Source organism: Emys orbicularis, chromosome 1 (genome assembly GCF_028017835.1).
Source record: "Emys orbicularis isolate rEmyOrb1 chromosome 1, rEmyOrb1.hap1, whole genome shotgun sequence".
NCBI classification, from domain to species: domain Eukaryota; kingdom Metazoa; phylum Chordata; order Testudines; family Emydidae; genus Emys; species Emys orbicularis.
The window spans coordinates 158,481,135-158,505,768 of NC_088683.1; the positions used below are offsets into that span (position 1 = coordinate 158,481,135).

The following is a 24,634-nucleotide window of genomic DNA, read 5'->3' on the forward strand; positions in this document are numbered from 1 at the left end:
TTTCATGGATTGAGAACTGGTTAATAGACAGGGAAGAAAGGGTAGGAATTAATGATAAATTCTCAGAATGGAGAAGGGTAACTAGTGGTGTTCCCCAAGGGTCAGTCCTCGGACCAATCCTATTCAACTTATTCATAAATGATCTGGAGAAAGGGGTAAACAGTGAGGTGGCAAAGTTTGCAGACGATACTAAACTGCTCAAGATAGTTAAGACCAAAGCAGACTGTGACGAACTTCAAAAAGATCTCACAAAACTAAGTGATTGGGCAACAAAATGGCAAATGAAATTTAATGTGGATAAATGTAAAGTAATGCACATTGGAAAAAATAACCCCAACTATACATACAATATGATGGGGGCTAATTTAGCTACAACAAATCAGGAAAAAGATCTTGGAGTCATCGTGGATAGTTCTCTGAAGATGTCCACGCAGTGTACAGAGGCGGTCAAAAAAGCAAACAGGATGTTAGGAATCATTAAAAAGGGGATAGAGAATAAGACAGAGAATATATTATTGCCCTTATATAAATTGATGGTACGCCCACATCTCGAATACTGCGTACAGATGTGGTCTCCTCATCTCAAAAAAGATATACTGGCACTAGAAAAGGTTGAGAAAAGGGCAACTAAAATGATTAGGGGTTTGGAACGGGTCCCATATGAGGAGAGATTAAAGAGGCTAGGACTCTTCAGCTTGGAAAAAAGGAGACTAAGGGGGGATATGATAGAGGTATATAAAATCATGAGTGATGTGGAGAAAGTGGATAAGGAAAAGTTATTTACTTATTCCCATAATACAAGAACTAGGGGTCACCAAATTAAATTAATAGGCAGCAGGTTTAAAACAAATACAAAGAAGTTCTTCTTCACGCAGCGCACAGACAACTTGTGGAACTCCTTACCTGAGGAGGTTGTGAAGGCTAGGACTATTACAGCGTTTAAAAGAGAACTGGATAAATTCATGGTGGCTAAGTCCATTAATGGCTATTAGCCAGGATGGGTAAGGAATGGTGTCCCTAGCCTCTGTTTGTCAGAGGATGGAGATGGATGGCAGGAGAGAGATCACTTGATCATTGCCTGTTAGGTCCACTCTCTCTGGGGCACCTGGCATTGGCCACTGTAGGTAGACAGGATACTGGGCTAGATGGACCTTTGGTCTGACCCAGTACGGCCGTTCCTATGTATTATGTCTTACCACCTGAGCTGGAACAAGAGCTGTACCAGGGGAAAGGTTTGTGCCCAGACTAGGAAGGTGTCCAGTCTGAGAAAAGAAACTTATTGAAACATCTCTAAGGGTGAGATTTTTACCTGTATTCAGTTGTATTACTGTATTAGGTTTAGATTTGCGTGTTTTATTTTATTCTACTGGGTAATTCACTTTGTTCTGTCTGTTACTACTTGGAACCACTTAAATCCTACTTTCTGTATTTAATAAAATCACTTTTTACTTATTAATTAACCCAGAGTATGTATTAATACCTGGGGGGGGGGGGGGGCACAGCTTTATAAAGGGTAAAACGGATTTATTTGGGTTTAGACCCCATTGGGAGTTGGGCATCTGAGTGTTAAAGACAAGAACACTTCTGTAAGCTGCTTTCAGTTAAGTCTGCAGTTTTGGGGCAAGTAATTCAGACCCTGGGTCTGTGTTGGAGCAGACGGGCATGTCTGGCTCAGCAAGACAGGGTGCTGGGGTCCCGAGTTGGCAGGGAAAGCAGGGGCAGAAGTAGTCTTGGCACATCAGTTGGCAGTTCCCAAGGGGGTTTCTGTGATCCAACCCGTCACAAGAAGTTTCCTAGAAGCTTGTCTTTTGTTCCTAAAACTCAGAAATGTTTCACTGGGAGTAACTGTCGATATTTGGCTAGCTCAATTTACATGGGTTGTGTAACAGAGCAGGCACTCAGATACATTAGCTTTTATGTATGTGTGAAGTTGGGTTAATATTCAGCTTGAAAGGGTCTTGATGGAGAACTTTGGTAGAGATTAAATGGTAAAATAAGTCTCAAGTTGTCATCAGGACACACTGCAAAATGGATTTATGGATTAAAATAGCATTTAATAGAGCTATAGCTTGTTAGTATAGTGTGCTCTCTTTTCCCAGGAGGAGATACCTGAAGAAGATACCTGCAGTCAGAACCTTGAAAGCAGGGTACATTAATGTTAGTGACTGAAACGTAGGGAGCAAGGAGTAAAGATCAGAGCAGTTGGCAGTTAGGACTTCTAGATTCTATTTCCAGTTCTGCATTTGACTTTTGGAATAACCTCTGCATCAGTAGACTTTGTGTGATACTTCACAGATACTAAACCTTACAACATCACTGAAAAGTCCTTTGAGGGCTTAAGGTGAAAAGTGCAGAAGAAGTGCAAAGTAGTATAAACATAGAGTGGTACAAGTTTCCCGTCCATGCACATGTTCTGGATATTAAAAAGTCTATTTGCTTAGCTGGAGTTCGATTTTATGATTGAGGGAGTTGTGCAGTCTCACATAGTTACAATGAAGATGGGCCATTCTGCCATTAGCACTTCAGTCTACTAGAAACCAGCCTCTTTCACATTGTTGTGGACTCTTTCCCTGGGCGTGAGAGATGCTTTGAAGATTGCTTGGTATTTGGAGGTTTGGTCCTTTCTTTAGATTTTTTCAGAAGAAATAATTTAAGTATTTTAGTTCTCTTATAGGCATTTTGCATTCAAAGGCCTCAAGATGTATTGTGTGCTTCTAGGACAAATGCTTTCCAGGGACCAATGAGTAGAACACTGAGGCCATGTCTACATGTACAAGCTTACAGCAACACAGCTGTGCCGCTGTAAGAGTGCTCATGTAGCCATGTTACGCAGTCGGGAGAGAGCTCTACTGCCGACATAGCTACTGCCACTCTTTGAGCTGGTTTTATTATGTTGGTGGGAGAATCTCTCTCGCCAACATAGCGCTGTGCATACGAGCGCTTATGTTGGCAAAATTTGTCGGTCAGAGTTGTTGTTTTTTTCCACACTCCTGACCGACAAAAGCTTTGCTGACATAAGTGCCTAAGAGAAGTATAGAATAAAGTACTTAATTTCTCATTAAGTCCAAGTTTGGTATAATGCTTTTGGCTTTCACTACTACAAGTCACAACTCGCACATAGTGGTGAAGCCTTCTGAGAAGAATTAGTACTTTTAAAAGCCATTCCCTACTTAGTAGCTTCCCATCTATGCTGGGTTTAAAACCAATATTTGCCAGATATTTTAGGTAAACTCCGTTTAAAGGCTGATTAGCTGTCAAGTGCAAACAGTCAAATCTTGCTGCTTAGGCCCTAACTAAGACTAGGACACACATACAACTATTGTATGGTTCTGCATGTACTGTTCAACTAAATATGTATGTATTTAGCTATGGAAAGTATATGATGAATACAGTGGCTAATGCATTGTGGATTCTTGGTGCTATCAGAGTATAAATAAATAAATGTGTATATATTGAGTTTGTAAATATGTATTATGGTCAGAGTCAAGGTTGTGAAATGTGTAAGGTGAATTTTTAAAGGTAGGCAACACTGATGAACTGGAAGTGTAGTGGAATGTTTATAATTACTTGTACTGGTCATGTCCATACTTACTAATCCTTAATGCTTGTAACTGTAAAGTTCTTACTATGCATTTGTAGATTAACCAGTGGAGCTACTTTAACTAGGGATTTACAAAGTTTTTGTGGAGGAAATTCCTAGGTTTTTATAAAAAGAAATACAAGGAAAAAGGAGTCTAGGCTGCCTTGGATCTCCTTAAAATATAAGCTGGTAGAGGCACAATAGCTCTTAGCTGAGCTAGCTAACTACTTTAGTGCTTACATTTTTAAGCACTCAATGGGTGCAATTATGAGTTAGTTTTCTTGTAGTCCAAGGAGAATTTCAAGGAGCTGAATAGGTTCTAGTACCTATCAGCTCTGTGGGGGGTTAGCCAGGTAGCCAAGGACCCGTGGGTAATACTCTTTAAATCCAGCTTTTTTTGCCCAGGTACCTGGTGAAGGAGTGCCCCAGGAGAGTTTCTGCTGGCAGAGCGAGCTCCAGCTCTGAGAAGAGGCATTTGGACAGGTCTCCTGGCAGCTTTCTTTAAATCCTGCTCACTTTGCTTTCAGCCTCTAAAATTTAAGTGCTTCAGAGTTTAACTGGCTCGTCTATAAAACAGTTCCCTTCTACTCCAAAATTTTAATAGCAAAGTTTGAAAAATTTACCAGATAACCTGAGGACTTCAGCCTACTAGCCAGGGGTGAAAAGCACTTGTGCCCCCCTCCCACCCGCTGCTTTTTCTTTTTCCTTTTCATGTACTGGATTATGGGGTATCTCCTAGGGCTTGGGTACATGGGGTTTTTTAAACCAGATTAAGTGCACTATGACACAATTCATTATAGCTCACTGACTCTGCATTTATTATGAATTCTGGAGTCCTCTTTCAAAGTGAACTAAATTTGATAAAAATTGAGTTAGTTTGGTGTATTGTTTGTATTCACACAGTACTGCTGTGCCCTACTTTAGCAGTCCTCCACTTGCTATCCCACACAGCTATGCAGGCAACCGTTTCTGACATGTCTGTTTACCTGTGTCACATTGACTGGATGCCTCCTCCCCCATTTAAAAACTGGCATGGTGCCAAAATTGGCCTATTTGCTCCTGGATTTGAGTATATCAGTATTGCTGCAATAGTACTCCAGAAGCCTTACAACATGCCTCCAGCAGCCTCTTGGACCCATGCTGGAATCCTGGATCTCATTACCACTGGGGAAGAAGCATCGGTGCAGGAAGCTCTTGTGGCCAGCTAATGGAATAAAGCTTTTTGTGGACACTGCTAAGTAGAGGTCCGTGAGGACTCACAACTGGATAATAAAGCAAATAGCGGAGGAGAATGTACTGTACATTAAAACCAAGGATGCCAGGAAAAGGCACAGCAGTGGAAATGTGATTTGTGTGTTTTTGAGGAGCTACACAGGATTTTGATCAGTTACACCACTACTGAACCCTACAAGGTTGTGGACCCTGCTGCCCAGTCTGCTGCCCTCCTCGATACCTCAAGGATGAGCACCAGGAGTCCTCAGACGATGAACAGTGATGAGCTGTCCCTGGAAAACCAGGATCTCTTTGGGGCTCAGGACCCTGATGGCCGAATAGGCAGTGAGCCTGATTCCCTGTCAGAAACCTAGGCCAGTATAGGATGCAACCTCAGCATGTAAATATCTATGTTTAAAACATATTATGCTATACTGCCATGCTAGCTTCAGTTCCTGGTGCCCCATGGCCACAGATATTTTTGTTGGATGTGTGCTAGAAGCCATCAAGTCTCCAGTCCCCACCTCCTTGGGCCCACACTTTGTCTCCAGTACATGTTTTCAAAATGGCACCTGCTCCAGCTGGGCAGTCAGCTTATGTCTTGTGCTAAAGCCCCAACTATCAACTGTGTTCAGGCTCACACCGCAGAAGGCACGTCCCCATCTACTTATTATCCTTTTCATTTCCTGCATCTGTCCTGCCCAATGAATGCCCTCCCCAAACCCCATTTGCCAGCTCCCAATGGCAGCTGGCAGTATGCAGTCTGTACCCCGCACTCCCTCCCACGGCAGATTCGAATAATGAAAACGTGCAAAATTGGCAACAGTTTGCGCCAGTGGTTACAGGAAAAGAAGTTTTGGTTAGTATTCTCACTAACATGAGGTAGACATGGACATTGCATGTCCATCGAGGTATTGAGACTACAGCTCCTGGCTGAGGTATAATGCCCTGTAACACGCATTCTTCCAGGAAAAGTGCTTTAGCTTAGGGATAACAAAGGTCTTAATGGCTTTTTCGCAAGCTTACATAGAGAAGGCAAATGTGCTGATTGTCTGAAGAAGAACACTATTTTTCTTTGCACTTTCACCATATCTTCAGGGGAGATAACGAAGAATTGTTCAATGTGGTCTGGACATTATGTGGGATAGCTTTATGATCATTTCCCTGGTATAGTTCATGATGCCCTTCCACTCCTGCTTGGTGAATCATTTCAGGGTATTTCGCTGGTCTGTCCTTTGCTTTATTGAATAAGGCTATTCTCTGCCTCCAGTCACCTGTATCAGTGTAACACTGAGAATCAGGACAGCCTAAAGGGGATTGAGGAGGGGATTACTATCTAGTTCACCTCTGAATGCCTCCCACTTACCTCTCTGAGACCATGCAAGCACTTACAAGGCACAGCAAAACTGCAAAGCCAAACCAGGAAGGTAATTCCCAGCCTCCAAGGCACAATGGCAAACCCAAACAGCATATACTTCACAGATAAAAATTCCAATACAGTCATCCTCATGTGTACACCACTTTCCAACTTTGAGATTCCCCCAAGACTGGGAAGAAAAGTCAGAAAGGCATATAAAAAATGCCTTCATAGCCCCTCTGGAATATGAACAATGACCGCTTGAGTTTTTCCTTACTCTCCAGCTGCTGGCGGGGCCGCGGCTGTAACCCTCAAAGACAGGGCCTTTACCAACAGCTGAGTGGATGACCAATCTGAAGGGGGAAGGAATGGAGAACTTGGGATGAAATGTTCACAGACCTCATTGCAGAGTCCCCCAAAACAGCAGAAAGATCGAGGCTGTACTTGAGAGTGGAGAGGGGAAAAGAAATGGAGCTGTCCAGAGAGATCGTTGGGATGGCCAAAGACAGCATCATAGTGGCTAAGGACAGCAGGCAGTGCAGTGCTGTAAACCGGGGCCTAGCTGTATTCTGCAGCTTTGGGACAATACAGAACATCTGCTTCCTGTAGCCATGCTCTCAGAGGCCATTCCCTTTACAGACGCTCAGGCCAGTGAAACAGCCTAGCTCTCTTGAGTCATTGAATGCCCCTGATAACTTTGAGTCTAGCCCCTTCACACCAGACGGCCAAAGAACAAGAAGTAGTAGAAGCAAGACATATACACCTCTACCCCGATAAAACGCTATCCTTGGGAGCCAAAAAATCTTACCGCGTTATAGGTGAAACCGCTTTATATCGAACTTGCTTTGATCCACTGGAGTGCGCAGCCCCCCCCCCCCCCCCCGAGCACTGCTTTACCGCGTTATATCTGAATTTGTGTTATATCGGGTCGCGTTATATTGGGGTAGAGGTGTACTTGTCTGTGACTTGAATTCCTCGTCCCCTTGTTATGTTCTACCCTGCACTGTATCAATTTGAATTTCTGTTTCATGATTGTTGTAATTAAAGGTTTATTTCTGGTTGCTATGTAATTGAATTTTTAACAGTTTTTATGACATCCTGACATCAGTCATCCCCCCACCCCCACTCCCCAAACACTGCACAGCAAGCAGGAGTGTCTGGAAACCATTTGCCAGGGCTCCAAGGCAGAGGGCAGGAGCAATGTGGCTGCAAAGCAGCGGCGGGAGGGGCACCTGAACGCACACTGCTGGATGTGCGCGGCTCTGCTAATGAAGTGCGTGCCACTTGATTAACTGCTGGGCAGCTGTGCGACCGTGCAGCTTAGAGGGAACACAGGTGCTGTCTGAAGACTGCTTAGTGGTTCCATCTCTTCTAGCCTTTGGCTAGTAGGTGAGCTAATCATTTTGAAACCTCATGTGTGTTCCTGCCCCTTTTGACTGCTGAAAGGGAGAAATAACATTCATTCTCAAGACAGTGACATTGACCTGATTCTGTATGTTTGACTGCTGCTGGTCACCGGATTCTCAGTAGTAGCAGTGAAAAAGGAAAGCTAGATTCTGCAGAAATTGGTGGTACTTGCCTGGAAGAGATTGTTACTTCCACAGGTGAATGGACTTTTCAAACTCACATTTTAAAAAGGTCATGCTTACTCCTTGGGTCCTTGAGCTACTAGATTGTCCCTCCCTCTTAGCTCTCACTACCTTATAAAGAAGGGGAGTTAGGTATCCTGCAGAGTTAGGAGCTTTTGTAAGGTAGCAAGAACTGAAGGGGATAACCAGGTAGCTCAGGGACCCTGGAGAATTAGCAGCTTTCCAGAACACAGGGAGCTAAGGGTAGGGATAGAGGCTTATTCACCACTTCAATGTCTTCTGGGACTTTAAAGAAACTGACTCATAACTGAGACAGTTACGTGTTTATGCATTTGATTTTAGAGCTGAACGTTTGAAGAGCGTAAAACAATGTGTTAACTTTTACACACAGCTTTGCTGACAGTAATCCAATAACTATGAACACTGAGTAACTTTACTATTTAAAAAACATTTTTCTATTACATATGTTATGCACGAGTATGTAAATTTGTAGATTTTAGAAATGGTGCAGTTTCTGAGGGAAGGGAATCAAAGAATCATAACACATCTTGCGGATTTGAAAAATGAATCACTTTAAACATTTATCCTAAACTTTTGAAACTCCATAAAATTATCTTTCTTAAGCTAAAATGACTACAAAATGTATAGGGCTAGCTTGTTCCTATTAAAAGTGTGGGGGTGAGAGGGAGCATTTTGTCAAATAAGGCTTTGTTTGCATTGGGAATTTATCTCGGTTATGCTCATTAGTAGCTAGCCACCAGTGTAAGTGAAGCAGTGCAAATGCCTAGTGTAGGTAGGTCAAGTTGTTATAAACTTTAGTTTGTATAGATGCAGCTTAATCTGGTTTCAAATGGAGTTAAGCAGCAATGGTGCAGTCTGTCTATGGTAGTGGGGTTACACTGGTGCAGCTAAACTGGTGTCTGGGTGCTGAGGGCTGAACTCCCCAGTATAGACAAGGTTTTAGGCTCTTAATGGATTGCTGATTGCAGCCTTAACTGAGGAGTTGTGACAAGCACTTCCAAAGTTGTTGTTGTTTGTAGCTAGATATATATGTTTGAAGGAAAGAGTTCTTGCTCTACTGGTTAAATTGGCAATTTGGTTGCGATAGTTACAGTAAAATATTGGGAAGTGGATTGATGTTTGTTTTAGCAATATAAATAACAAACTGTATTGCATGGAAGAAGTTAGATGTACCAGTGTACCAATTTCTATCTCACTAAATATGTGCCAAACAGTATATTAAATTTTTCTTTGCATGGTTTCCTTTCCCTTCCCTGTCATGTTAAGATAGAGTAACTTTACTCAGTTTTGAACTATCTTCAGTGATAGTCTGTCTGATACTCTCACTCACGCACGTTTCTTAACTCAATGTTCTCTGCTTTTCCAGGAGATAAAGATGGCAGCAAAGTGACTACGGTGGTGGCAACTCCTGGACAGGGTCCGGATCGACCACAAGAAGTTAGCTATACAGACACCAAAGTGATTGGAAACGGATCTTTTGGTGTTGTGTATCAAGCCAAACTCTGCGATTCAGGAGAGCTTGTGGCCATTAAGAAAGTTCTTCAGGACAAAAGATTTAAGGTGAGATTTATATGAAACCTAGATTGTTCTTTAAAAATATTCCTGTATTTCTGCTCTTTCTGATTGCAGGTTCTTTGGTGACTTGCTTTTCATTTATCAGAGGGGTAGCCGTGTTAGTCTGGATCTGTAAAAAGCAACAGAGAGTCCTTTGGCAGCTTTAAGACTAACAGATGTATTGGAGCATAAGCTTTCGTGGGTGAATGCCCACTTCGTCGGACATGCATCCGACGAAGTGGGCATTCACCCATGAAAGCTTATGCTCCAATACATCTGTTAGTCTTAAAGGTGCCACAGGACTCTCTGTTGCTTTTTGCTTTTCATTGGTATACATAGACATAATATTGTAACTTAAATTGCTATCATTATAATTTATTTTGCTTTGTGCATAGGAAGAAGTTTGAAGTCCTAATTTGAAGGTGTTAGTGACATTTCTTGTATCAAAGTATTTGTGGTCCCAGGTTGGGTTCCAGTAGCAAACAATTAACCAGGGGAAATAGGGAAAAGTTCTTCATTAAAAGTATTTTTTGACATGAGGAAACTGTTCTGATCATTAGTAAATAAGCAAGTGGGAGAGGATGGGGATGGCAAAGGCCATTGAGCTTTGTTCTAGATAGCTATATTTACAAAGCTAGGCTGTGTGGAGGGCCCTTCTCAAGCAGTGAGAGAGGCCCCGCACCAAGTGAGAAGGCAGTAGACAGAATGAGCACAGGGGAGTTGGGACTCAGTGAGAGTTAGGCGTTAAGGGAAGTTAGACTAAGTAATTAAATTTAGATGTCTATCTAAACCTCAGTATTAATAATAAGAAAACACACACAGTTAATCCATCTCTACTCAGTTTAAATGCACCCTAACTATGGAGGGAGAAGGCAAGCAGTGGATTAATCAGGATAGGTGCCACTCAGTGTATTGTTCCAAGTATTGCAGCTGTGTTGGTCCCACGATATCAGAGGGATAAGGTGGGTGAGGTAATATCTTTTATTTAACCAACTTCTGTGGGTGAAAGAGACAAGATTTCAAGCTACAGAGCTCTTTTCAGGTGGTCTTATATTGCACAGAGTACTTGCTTTGTGGTCAAGTGGTGTATGTCTGCACCTAATGCAAGCAGCTCGTGGCCCTCAGAGCCCAGGTACAGCATCTTGAGGCCAGTGTTGCTGGACATTAGGAGCATCTAGAGATGGTATATAGGGACAGGATAACTGTGAATATTGTTGGCATGGTCCAGATACAAAGACTTCCAAGACCAAATAAGCAAAAGGTGCAAGTTAAAGAGAAATGGTCAATTTGAAAATCAAATTTTCATCTTAAAGTTGGACACCTATTTGTAACAAGTGGTAACACCTCAGATTTATTTCCCCCAACCCAGTCTTTCTTTCTTGTTTTTTTCCCAGTTTGCTTAGTTTGTGCATTTGGCAGCACTTTGTGTATAGTCATTTTCATTGTTGGTGGTTGTACTTCTGGTTTCCTGTCATAGCATGATGACATCACTCTCATGGATTGCTTTGCCAGAGCTCACGTACATGCTGTTTCTCAGGCCTTGCAACGCGGTTGTTACCAGTAATGGCATCAGCAAACCTGAATGGCACTGAGTAGGCAGAGACAGGCAAGCACACAAAAAAGGGGGACAGAAGGATATATCTATATAAGGAATCTTGCACTCATTTAAAGCATTTTGTTTTAACTCTTCTGAGTGAGAAACCAGAAATGTAACTTCTTGCATTGTTCTTCTGTCTACCAGAGTGCCATTCCTGAGCCTTTTACACATCTGGTAATGTCTGGCTTGGGAAGGCATGCAGCGTATTGTGAGGGAATGAAGAGAGAATTCTATGGATAGGGATTAGGTAAATGGTAGAGCTAGTATGTTTTGAGAGAGAGGTATTACAATCCTCTTTTTGTGCGTTTTCAAGGGAGGCCAGTTAACTATTACCACTGCTAACGTTATAATTGTAAAATGCAAGGTAGTACATCGGACCAAATTCTTTGCTGCGTTACAGCTTGTGCACTTTACTGGAGTTTCACTGGGCTTAAAAGTCAGAATTTGGGCCAGAGTGCTAGTTTCTGTGGGTCAAACTCTTAAGACATTAGCAGTTGTAACAGTTAAGTGATCTCATCTTTTCTTCATAAATCAGCATGGGTGGTTGTGTGATGCACTTAAATATGGGCAGTTGTTACTTCTTCAATAACAGTGATACAGTGCAGTAATGTTCCTAAGTTATAGCTTCTAACTTTTCAACTTCCTTTAAGCAATTAAGAGAAAATAAATTGCAGTTCTGAAATTAACATCTGTATTACATGTGTTTTTCCCTATTCATTCAGGAAAGGCTCCTGATTTCAGCAGGATTGCTCACTTGAAGTGAGCACAGTATTATCATCCTTCTCTTTATTGGCTCCTAGCTAATTGGTTAGGCAAGATGTGTAGCAGCAGTATATATGTCCAGTTTGCAAAGGCCTAATATTTCCTGGCTAGGTAGAAGTAATGGTAGGTTTATACAAAGAGATTTTAAGAATAAGCAACAATCATTTAGATTGTAGGTTCCCTAGGATGGGACCCAAGTCTTTCCTTTATGTTGTACAGCACCAAGCACACTGTCAGCTGAACAAGGTGTGCAATTTTGCTAGACCTATAGGATATACACACCAGTTCAATATATAAAGCTGAAGGCTAAATCACACTGGCCACCCAAGAAGCTAGGGCATCAAGCACCACTGCTGCTCTTGAGGTGCCATGGCTTTTATTTTGGGGAAAGTGTGTGTGTACACATGCACATATATATCAGTGTCTGTAAGTTCCATATCTGATTCCAGAATTGAACTTGATCATCCTTCTGACCAAAGAATGTGGCTAAGGGCTATGGTTAGGTTCAGTGTCCTTTAAAACCTGTCAGCCTTGCTTCTGAGTCAGCTGGAAGGCATAAAAGGAGCATTGAGGGCTCTCCTTCCCTCTGCTAATTGAGCTGTTGCATCCCCAGCATTGCTGACTTAGGAAGAAGGGCTCAAGCTCAAGTCCTTAGCCTTGTGTATGCTAGATTTCCTTGGAAATCTGCCACCATTTCACTATTACTGGTATGGCTCTGCTGGTGGTGGTAACTCAGGAAGTACTAGTGTAGACAGGACTCAGGTGGCTATGGGAGTTATCACAGTATGATATAGATTTGCTCTGAGCAGAACTGGAGAAGACAATGATTAAAAGTAAGTGCTGTGCCTCTATTGGGGCTCCCAGTGGTGGAGGTGCAACGGTGATAATGCAATATGTGGAAGATTTTTCTAAAATGTCTGTTGTAGACACAGTCTTCAGCTGTTTGCCTTCTGTGCGTAGCACGCCTAGCCTGTCAGGTTCAACCTTCAAAAATATCTTGGTAGATACCTGTAATTTGATAAATCCGTTATTGCTTCTGTCTTTTTGTCTTTCTCGTACGACAATCTTCAGAAGTCCGAGATCTGGGGCGTTCCTGCTGGAGTTTGGGACTTCAGCCCCATGGGAGGCACCTGCCGGGGCTTGGGGCTTCAGCCCTGCATGGAGTGGGGTTTTGGGGCTTCAGCCCTGTGGGGCACGCCAGCCAGGCAAGGCAGCAGCAAACAGCTGGGAACTGCAGGGAGGGGCCGCTGCTTTAGCTCCGCTGAGAGCTAACACCTGGGAGTGGCAAGGAGGGGCTGCTGAGAGTAAAGGGGGGGGAGGGGCATGACTCAAGCTGCTGGGGTGGGGGGAACCTTTACATTGTATCGCTCCACTCTCAGCAAGCACCAATAGTCTTTGGCAGAAGCCTCTAGCCTAGGGTGACCAGATCACCACACTAAAATATTGGGACACATTGGCCCCACCCATAGTCCACCCCTGCTCCTCCTGGGCTCCTCCCCCACTCTGCCCCTGGTCCCGCTCCCTCCCCACTTGGCCCCCCGACCGCGCCCTTCCTCATCCGCTGGCTTGCTGCGTCCCTTCTCAGTCCCCCACCCACCGCTTGCCTCCCCACCCGCCACTCACCCCTACAGCGCTGACTTCCCCTCTCCCGGGTGAGTGCTTGCCCACCCCCCGCCTCTTTCCGCCCTTGCCCCGCCCCCATTCCACCCCCTTCCCCCAAGTCTCTGCCCCTGCCCTGCCTCTTCTCCGCCTCCTCCCGTGAGCGCGCCGTGTACCCACTCCTCCCCCTTCCCTCCTGGAAAGCACGGTTTGGTGGCGGGAAGTGCTGGAGTGGGGGAGGAGCAGGGACGTTGTGCGCTGGGGGAAGGGGGGAAAAGGAGGCGAGATGGGGGGAGTTTGGGTGCAATTTTTCCCCGTGGGTGCTCCGGAGCACCCACAGGGTCAGCGCCTCCCTCCCGCTTGCCTCCTTACCCGAATATCGGGACAAATGGCGTCCCGATCATACACTGATCGGGACGCGGGACAAAGGGTTAAATATCGGGACAGTCCCGATTTTATTGGGACATCTGGTCATCCTACTGTAGCCCCACCATCCCACTACAGGGCAGAAGTCCTGAGGGGGCCCCCCCGCACAGTCTGATAGGTGGAGAATGGGGGCGGGGGGAGGGGAATCAGTGGGCCGCACTTAAACTGTAAAAGAGCTGCATGTGGCTCTAGAGCCACGGTTTGGCCACCCCGGCATAGTTTAACAAGTGTAATACCGAGGGCACTCCTACTAAATTGAACCTATCATCTTTTTTCTGGGTAATATGTGCTAGTCTCCAAATCTGTGCCTACTGAACTGAGAACTGCTGTATTTGATAGATTTGTGTGTATGTGAGAGAGAGAGAGATGGGATCTGTGGAATCTTTGAGGGCTGATTGTTGGACATTCCTCAACGCTTTCTTGGAAAAAGAATACTCTTCTGAAGGGCAGATTAGACAGTCTTGCCTTGGACAATTGCTTTAGCCACTCCTGGCTGAGTTGGAGGCTGCAGTGGAACAAAAAGTTGCAGAACATATACATATATGAACCCTCAAAAGTTTGCATATTGGTAGCAGATGTTGCCTGTTTGGAGGAAAGACCATGGTGGCTGGAACAACTTTTCAAAAGGGTGCATTCCTTTTATTGCCAAAGAGCAGTAAACAGTTTCCAAACTCCATCACTGCCTCTAAAAATTAGTTTGATATCATGGCCTGTGCTCAGATCAGAAGCTTGACATGGCAGGTTTTAAACTGGACAGTGGACTAGAAAGTGTACAAAATAGAACATTCTTGCTACTGGCGTGACAGGGAAAGAGCTAGATGTAACCCTCAGGAGTCTCTTATTCCAATTTGTGTGTCTTAAAACATCAATCCATGGTGGTAGTTTGTTGAGGTTTTGCTTCTCAACAACAGTTAGCTTGGAACTCTGTTGTGCTTAAATACCTGTGTTCTTAGGGCACATCTACACTGGCAAAGTTACAGTGCCTCTCAGAGCGCTGAAGGGAAACCGCTGTTGTGTGTTCACACTGTCAGCTGCCTGCGCAATAGTGTGTTCACACTTGCGGAACTTGCAGCGGTATTCGGAACGGTGCACTCTGGGCAGGTATCCTACAGAGTACGTCTTTCTCTTCTGCCGCTAAGACTTGTGGGAAGGCGGAGGGGGTCGCGGGGCATCCTGGGTCCTGTCCCAATGACCCATGATGCATTGCTTCACATCCCAGAAATCCCTGTGCTTCCCTTCGCATTTGGCGCCATCTTTCAACGGTTTGTGTACTGTGAGCCCTGCCTCTTCGGGCTGCAGGAATGGATTCCGAACTGTTGACCAGTATGCTGCTCGCTCTGACCAACACATCACGAGTGGCAGTGGAGTTATTCCTTAAACTACAAAGGCAAGAGGAGTGCGACATTGATCTCTCCATGTGTAGTAGCTACGACATGAGATTGTTTGTGGCATTCATGGAGGTGCTGACCACATTGGAACGCCGCTTTTGGGCTCGGGAAACAAGCACTGACTGGTGGGATCACATAGTCATGCATGTCAGGGATGACGAGCAGTGGCTGCAGAACTTTCAGATGAGGAAAGCCACATTCAGGGGACTGTGTGATGAGCTCTCCCCAGTCCTGCAGCAAAAAGAACACGAGAATGAGAGCTGCCCTGTCATTGGAGAAACACGTGGCGATTGCACTGTGAAAGCTGGCTACTTCAGACTGCTATCGATCGGTCGCTAACCAGTTCGGAGTGGGAAAGTTGACCACTGGACTTGTGTTGATGAAAGTATGCAGGGCCATTTTTCGCATCCTGCTCCAAAAGACTGTGACTTTCGGCAACCTGTATGACATTGTGGCTGGCTTTGCACAAATGGGCTTACCTAACTGTGGAAGGGCGATAGATGGCATGCACATGCCAATTCTGGCACCAGACCACCTAGCCACCAAGTACATTAATCGGAAGAGGTATTTCTCAATGGTTCTCCAGGCGCTTGTGGATCACCATGGGCGTTTCATGAACATTAACGCAGGCTGGTCCGGAAAAGTGCATGACACACGCATCTTTCGGAACACTGGCCTGTTCAGGAAGCTGCAAGCAGAGACTTCCTTCCTGGACCAGAAGATCACCGTAGGGGAAGTAGAAATGCCCATTGTGATCCTGGGAGACCCTGCCTACCCCTTAATGCCGTGGCTTATGAAGCCATACACAGGGCAACTTGACAGCAGCAAGGAGCGGTTCAACAACAGGCTGAGCAAGTGCAGAATGACTGCTGAGTGTGCATTTGGCCGTTTAAAAGCCCGTTGGCGCTGCCTCTTTGGGAAGCTGGACCTGGCCGATGACAATATTCCTATGCTTATAACCATGTGCTGTATGCTTCATAATATTTGTGAAGGGAAGGGTGAAAGCTTCACTCAGGGCTGGACTGCAGAGGCTCAGTGTCTGGAGGCTGAGTTTGAACAGCCAGAGACCAGGGCTATTAAAGGGGCACAGCCTGGGGCCATAAGGATGCCTTGAGGCAGCAATTTGAAACTGAAAGCCACTAATATTTGTTGCTATGCTCGGGAGTGCAGTGCTTGTAATGCTAGGAGGTGATTGGTGCACATGATGCAATAAGCGGGTTTAACATAATTGTTTGTTGCTTTGCAGTGCTCTTTTTGTTTTCAGTTAATAGAATAAAGATTGCTTTCAAACCAACACAATTCTTTTATTAAAAGACAACAACCGGAGGAGAGAGTTAAACAAAAAAAAACCATCAGCAGGGATGGGGATGGGGAAGGGAAGGTCCCAGGAGTCGTCGTCATCCCAGGATGGCAAAACATTTGTGTATGTCCAAGAATCATATCCAACCTTCTCCTTTGGAGTACGATGCAACGGGTACTGTACTTCAGTAGGGCCAAACTGCAGAAGGATGGGCGTTGAGTGCAGTGGGTAGCAGGAGTCCACAGGACTGTGCGGGGTGGGGGTTCAAGAGGAGTGGAATGTCACGGGTATAGACTGCAGCCAGGAGGTTGATGAGTGTGTTGGCAGTGTCTGGGGGGCTAATGGGAAAGAGTTTTGTGGCAGCAGCTGCAGGGGAGGGTGGGTGCTGCTCCATGGCTTCATTCGGGCATGCTGCGTTCTCCTTTCGGTCCCTCTTCTCACTGTCCCACCTCTTCTTCAATTCCTGTTTTTCGGCAGTGGAGTGCATCATAACCTCACGCAGAAAGTTCTCCTTAGTTCTTCTTGGCCGCTTTCTAATTCTGCGCAGCCGTTCAGCCGCCTATAACAGAGAGGGAGGCTGGGCTCCCAAGCTCATCTCTGTGAAGTTTAAATGCAGCATTTTACAGAAGCAGTATTGTTTGCAACACACAGAACACTGATTCAATGATTTAAAACACAGCCAGTATTCACACACCTGTCACTAACTCGCTGACCCCAGGCAAGCACATATGAGCCACAAGACCCCCAAAATGGTGAGTAGCCACAAGGGCAGGGTAAATCACTCTTCCTGGGCACGTGGCTTTTGGGGAGAGCCAGCACTGGGGGGGCTTGATAATCATTCCTGTCCCCACACTTTCCACAGGATGTGATCATCATGGAAGATATCTCGCTGTTGACGGTGAGCAGGGAATCAAGGGAGGGTCTTCTTGAAGCCTGCGACTTCTGCCCTGGTACCTATGCGGCTTGCCTGTGTGCAGCAATGGTCCCTGCCCCACCCCCGTGATGGCACAGTGGCTTGGGAAAGTTACCCTTAATGGGGCAAGAAACACAGCAGCTCTGCCGAAGAACCTGTGGCAGTGGATTGCCCAGTATCTCCACGAGAGTTTCCTGGAGCTCTCTGAGGGAGATTCCTGTGACGTCAGGGAGTCAATCAGCAGCCTGTTCCACTGCTCAGACTAGCCTGTTTCTGCAACCCTCCTGCCCCCAACAACTCGCTTCAGCAATTCCCAGAATTAGTTCCGCTTACCAGGGGCCTCCTCTCCTGTTTGCATTTCGCCAAGATCTGACTGCTGTGACTGGCTAGCCTCCTCCGGGGTAGAAAAGAGCTCCTGACTGCATGCATCTCTGGCCTCCGAGTCATCCTCTGCCTCTGGGTCCCCCTCCCCCTCCACATCATCAGCCAAGATTTCCTCCTCCTGGCTTGGTCCACTCTTAAGTGGCACGTGAGCCATCGAAGTATCCACAGTGATCTTCGCAGTGGAGGTGGGGTCGCCGCCGAGTATTGCGTCCAGCTCTTTGTAGAACCAGCAGCTCCTGGACGCAGCACCAGAGCAGCAGTTTGCCTCCCGCACCTTGTGGTAGGCGTTCCGCAGCGCCTTCACTTTGACACTGCAGCGTGTCCCGGTCATGGCCCCTTTCTGTCATGCATCATGAAATCTGTCCGTAGGTATCATAATTCCGACGGCTGGAGCGGAGCTGGGACTGGACAGCCTCCTCTCCCCAAATTCTGAGGAGGTCCAGCAGCTTGGCATTGCTCCAAGCGAGGGATTGCCTGGTGCAGATGCAGGACTGGCTACCTGGAAAGATGCGCTCAGACCACTGCACACATCACCGAGCAAACAGGAAAGGGACTTTCAAATTTCTAAAAGATTTACAGGGTGGAGATGACGGTCACCTGAGGGTAGGGCAGTAGAATTCAAACCGATGACTAGAGAGGTGAGAACAGGCATTGTGGGACACCTCCCGGAGGCCAATCGCAGTGCTGTAATTGCCACGGTATCTATACTGGTACCGCAGTGCTGTAGCCCTGGCGCAGAAAGTTCTACGCCTCTTGGGGTGGTTTTTTTTTTTTTTTTTTTAAAGCGCTGCAACTGTGCAGTTTCTGCGCACTAAGTGGCTTGGCAGTGTGTACACCTCAGGAGTTACAGCGCAGAAAGCTGCTTTACTGCACACAAACTTGCCAGTGTAGACAGGTCCTTATTCTCTTACTCCATGTGTCCGAAGGCCTGGATATATAATAGATGATGCAGGTCTGACTCTGTTACTAAAACACAAGGGCTGGGGAGGGGGTCTCTAGTTCAGTGGTTTGGCATGTGGGGAGAATGGAGCTTGTACTGAGGAGACTGGGATTTAAATTTCCTTTATGGCTGGTGAGGTTGGACCGGAAATTAATTAGTTTGGGAATGCAAAATTAATCAGCTGTAGTTAGCCTGGGGGATGAGAAGGAAGGGTTTGTAATCTGCAGGTTTGGTAGTGGCTCTACAGTGTGGAAATCTGTTCATTGATGGGGAAATATCTGGCATAGGAAGGTGTTTTCCCCTCACACCTACTTTTATTAAAGCAACTGAGCTCAGGCCCCATCTTCATGTGTGCTAGAGACATTATTCATATGTATATACAGTTAATGAAATATTGAATACTAATGTACATTTCCAGATAGAAATCCTACATTAAGGTTGAGAGTACATATTGGGAACATAAAGATAAGAAACATTACGGGGATGTTGTAATTATTCCAAAATCAGGAAGTTCAGAGTTAAGCTTACATACACATCAAAAGAAAGCCAAACATGTTAAGACATGGAAATGCACAATTAAGGTATCCAAACTGCAATAACTATGCCCTGTAGTGACACCATGCAATAGCCAGATGATTATGGCTAAAACATTTTAGTGTGTTTGGTCCTAGATTAGATGAAATTGATTTTATATATATATATATATATATATATATAAAATCAAACACATTGGACTTTTTCATATTTTTCTTGTCATGATTTCACTACATTTGTTAGGTATGTGAGAGACTGTAGTTGGAGCTGGGATATTGGGAATCTGCAAGGAAATCCCAAGCAGCAATTTACATTTTTTATTTTTGAAGTTTACAAATAAAGTGAGATGAGTTTCCAATTCTGGTCAGACTTGCCACTTTGAGAGAGTCTGATGGATGGCATGTGTTCTTCAGTAATGTGTTACCAGAGTTGTCAACACAGTTTAAACTTTAGTTTGAGTGGTTGTCTTGATCTCTCAGTATTTATTTTAAAAACAGGGTCGAAAATTGTTTTTCTGGATAGAAAGATCTGAAAACTCAGTGCCAGTAGTTCCTGTGTCTGCTGACATGAGGATAGAATTTCCCATTAGATAGACCCCTTTGAGTTTGCCTATGCAAGGATAGGTGGAGAAGAATTACTTCATCTGCCTGGGGGGAAAAAGTGAAGCTCTCAATGGCAAATTTAGTATTTCACCCTGTTAAAGTGTGCAGACAAAGTAACATTTACCTCCCCATTCAGCCAGTTTGGCTACAGTAGTGAGCCCAAGGCTAAAAGTTCAGTGTTCTGAGTGCATTTCTGAGGTTAATGCTAAATAACAGATCACCATAACACAGTAAAATATTGTGCTTAACCTACTTGCAGAAAAGCAGCACATGTAAACTGGCTTCTGAAGCCCAGCGATCCAGTGACCTATTGCTACCTGAGATCAGATTGGAGTCCTCCCGGGACCCCACCCCCTATCCAACCCCCCTGCTTCCAGTCCCCTGACTGCTCTGACCCCTATCCACACCCCCGCCCCTTGACAGGCCCCCCGGGACCCCACGCCTATCCACACCCCTGCCCTCTGACAGGCCCCCCCCTCCCCGGGACGCCCATGCTTATCCAATCCCCCTCCCCCCCGTCCGCCCCCCAGAACCTCCACCCCATCCAACTGTCCCCTGCTCCCTGGCCCCCTTACCATGCTGCTCAGAGTAGCACGTCTGGCAGCCGCGCCGCCCAGCCGGAGCCAGACACGCTGCCGCGCTGCTCGACAGGAGCACACAACCCCGCCTCCCAGAGCGCTACCTGTGTGGCTGTGGGCGAGGTGGGACAGCGGGGGAGGGGCTGGGAGCTAGCCTCCCAGGCCAGGCAGTACGGTCCCGCGGGCTGGATGTGGCCCGTGGGCCATAGTTTGCCCACCTCTGATATAAGGAGATTTGTGAGCCCTGTTTGAATTAAAATGCTGCATTTTAGGTCACTTGGAAGGCCTCTGCCGCATGCAAGTCATTTTACAAGTCAGTTAGCGGCATTGCATACTGCTTTTAAAAAGTCCCACAAGCATAAGGTTGCCCAGCTACAAAGGGTTTTTAATACTTTTCACATTTGGGCTATATTGTTTTTTAGCCACAGTTATGATATGTGTGAATGCATTATTATTTGGCTGGTTTAACCTCAACACGACCTATTGTTTTTAACAGGAATATAACTGGAATAGATTGCCAAATATTCAGGCATATTATACTGCTGGGAAGAGATTTGCCTATTCAATTTATGCCCCAAAGCAGGGCTTTTTATTTTTAAAATGCTTGGCTCCTAACTCAGACCATTACCAATTTTGTGGTCCTCTTTGAATTCATTCTTCATTACTTACCATATTAAAATGTTTTACTAAAATAGCTCTTCAAATTTTTTTGTTTTTGTTGATTTGTTGGCGATAAATGTGAGACAGGCAAGACAAGTGCATCCCACCCCAGTGTCAATGAACCCTAGTGTTCAGTAACATCTTGCTCATGTTCTTTCTGGCTACTCCATTATGTTGCTGATCAGACAGGCTGTTAATTTCTGAACCAATTGTAGTTTTTTGTGTTTTTGTTTTTTAAAAGGTTGCAGTCACTCCAGCGCACCACATTCTTCACTGGCTTTCTGTTGAGTACTGGTTCATATTCAAGGTTTCAGTCCTCCCCTTCAAAGCCTTTAATGGGATTGGCTTGAGTTACTGGAGGGGACTGTCTGCCCTGTGTGATCATGACATCCAACAACTATCTTACACTGGAGCATGGAACTGTCAACTTCAAGAGTGAGATGTATGTGTGTGGGAGACAGAGCTTCCTTGGAAACTAGCCCACAAATCTGGAACAGGAGGAGCATAAATTTCTGTGGTTTTAGGGCGCAATGCAAAACCCACTTTGACTGAGCCTTCTCACAATAACCTCATTTAAAACAAAATATACAGAATAAACTGTCTGGTCCCTTCAGACTGGAGGTGTGTGCAGGGAGGGATATATCTCTATAATTTTGGGAAGTGATCAGCACTTTGGATATGGGAGGCCACATAAAGAGGGAAATTGAAAAAAGATCTTTTCATGATATCTCAGCCAGGCTGCAGGGTGACTTCCTGCTGGACCACCACTCAATTAATTTCAAGATCTCATGACTTGTTTTGAAACTTCAATAATATGCAGTAACATACTTGGACATGGGTTTTGCCTTGGGTAGAGGACATTCAAATTCAGCGTAGAAGTGTATACAGTTGGGGAATTCTTTGATGTGGGAAAGGCAAGCAAATAAGGGATGACACAGAGAAGGCTGAAGCGTTTAATGCCTTTTTTACTTAACTTTTTTTTAAGTGAAGACTTAATTGTGACCAGGTGTTTAACACAGTTTAACAACAGGAGAGAAGGATCTCTTGTTATGGAAAGAACAATCTAAATAATACTTAGATAAGTTAGATGAATTCAAGTCATGAAGGCCTCATGGAACCAAAGTAAATCTCTGGACCATTAGCTATTATCTTTAAGAACTCATGGAGGACAGTTAGACTGGATATGGGCAAGCATAGTATTTATTTTCAAAAAGAGGAGAAAGGAATACCTGGAAAATTATAGTCTAGGTCAACCTAACTTTGATATCCAGAAATATACTGAAACTAATTATTAAACAAACAATTTATTTAAACCTGGAGGATAAAAAAGTAATAAGTAATAGCCAACATGGAATTGTCCAGAATAAATCAAGCCAAACCAACCTAATTTCCTTCTTTTCATAACTAGCCTAATGTATGGGGGAAGCAATAAACTTTAGTCTTTAGTAAGGTTTTTCACACTGCCCCACATGACATTCTCATAAGCAAACTATGGAAATCTGGTCTGGATGAAATTACTATAAGATGGGTGCACAACTGACTGAAAGACCATACTTGGAGTAGTTAAGATTTGCTGTCAAACTGGGAGTACTGATCTAGTGGGTCTTGCAGGGGTCAGTCCTGGGTCCAGTACTAGTCAATATTTTCATTAATGACTTAGATAATGGCATGGAGAGTGGGCTTAAAATTTGTGGATGACACCAATATGGGAGGGATTAAAAGCACTTTGGAGGACAGAATTAAAAATGATCTCGATAGGTTGGAGAATTGGCCTAAAATCAATAAGATGAAATTCAGTAAAGATAAGTGCAAAGTACTACACTTAAGAAAGAAAAATCAAATGTATAACTACAAAATGGGGAATAACTGGCTAGGCAGCAGTACTGCAGGAAAGGATCCGAAGGTTATACTGGATCACAAATTGAATGAGAGTCAGTAATGTGATGCTGCAGTGAAAAAGGCAAATATCATTCTGGGATGTATTAGTAGTAGTGTTGTATGTAAGGCACATGTAACCGTTCTGCACTGGTAAGGTCTCAACTGGAGTACATTGTCCAGTTCTGGGTGCCATACTTTAAGAAGGATGTGAACAAATTAGAGAGTCCAGAGGCGAGCAACAAAGAGGCTTAGAAAACATGACCTGTGAGAGAGGTTGAAAGAATTGGGCATGTTTTTAGTCTAGAAAAGGCTGGGGCGGGGGGCATAAGTCTTTAAATATGTCCTTTTTATAACCTTTCTGTGATCAGTTGATCTCCATGTCTGCTGAGGGTTAGACAAGAAGTAATTGGCTTAGTTTGTGGCAAGGGAGATTCAGGTTGGATTTTAGGAAAAATCTTTCAAATTGTAAGGATAGTTAAGAATCAGAACAGGTTACTTAGAGAGGTTGTGGAATCCCAGTTATTGGAGATTTTTAATGAACAGGTTAGACAAACATCTGTCAGGGATGGTCTAGGTATACTTAATCCTGTCTCAATGCAGGGGATGAACTAGATGAACTAGAGTCCCGTCCAGCCCTATATTTCTAGGATTGCTTCCTTTCTTTCTCCCATCTCATGTGGACATGAAGTTTTAGAGCCATATTCCATGCCCCTGAGAACTATGGTTTTCAAAGTATTAAAGGCCATATATAATTGTTACATGTTTTCTTGGTCACTAAAAGTTAAATCACCTCCCCAGGCCTGCTCTGAGAAGTAGCAACAAGACATGAGAAACTAATGCAAAGAAGCAACTTTTGGCAAGCATCTGTAGTGCAGAGACATACACGCTATCTAGGAGTACTTCTCGAGATATGGAGGTAGAGTGCCAGCCTTGTCTCACCACTCCCTGGCACAAACATGCTTCCTCCTCCTATCAAACAGAGTTGGGAACTCCAGCACCAGCCTCTGGGCCATTTAGACCAGCTCCTTTGACTGCTCCTGCTTCCTTGGTGCAGCAGACATCAGACCAAGGCTGCCTCTTGGTGCCCAGAACTCCAGAGGTGTATGCTACAGACAGAGATTTACTCTGCCTCTTGGTACCAGGTTCTCTGCTTGTCCAGGATGTAGACCAGGGGCCTCAAACACATGACCCATGGAGTTATTTGCTGTGGCCCACCAAGCTCCCTGCGCGCCCCCCCCCCCCCCCCCGCCCCAGCGCGCCGCATCCCCGCTCCTCTACCTACCTCCAGGTGCTTCCTGCCACCCAACAGCTGTTTGGCGGTGCTTAGTGCTTTCCAGGAGGGAGGGGGAGCCGTGCGCTCAGGGGAGGAGGCGGAGAAGAGGCAGGGCAGGGAGGGAGCGGAGTTGGGGTGGGGAGTTTGGGGAAGGGGTTGGAATGGGGGTGGGGAAGAGGTGGGAAGAGGCGGGGCTAGGAGCAGCGGCGGGAGGGGGTTTGTACCTTTATATGAAAAGGTGTCAGTGATGCGGCCCTCTGGCCAATGTACTAGTCCTCATGTGGCCCTCGTGGTGATTTGAGTTTGAGATTCCTGATATAGACTTGCTGCTACTGATTGCATCAGAGGCTCCAGCATGGTCTGTGTCAGCTGGGTCATTCCATTCCATTATGGCTGCAGAGTCTCAGCCTGTGATACCAACGGTGGGCAAGGTTTTGGCACAGACAGCCCTTGCCCAGCCAGTGCTGTCAGGGGTTAAGCCACATAT

The 24,634-nt window shown here is 45.1% G+C and overlaps 1 protein-coding gene across 5 annotated transcripts in view; it reads left to right on the forward strand.

The window, feature by feature from the left end:
* The window catches only part of GSK3B (glycogen synthase kinase 3 beta), a 239,934-nt gene that overhangs the window by 69,928 nt on the left and 145,372 nt on the right, over positions 1–24,634 (forward strand). For all 5 annotated transcript variants that reach the window (XM_065400070.1, XM_065400102.1, XM_065400086.1 and 2 more), the window contains exon 2: positions 9,126–9,319. In XM_065400070.1, coding sequence (XP_065256142.1) covers positions 9,126–9,319 — 194 coding nt within the window. The remainder of the gene's footprint in view (positions 1–9,125; positions 9,320–24,634) is intronic.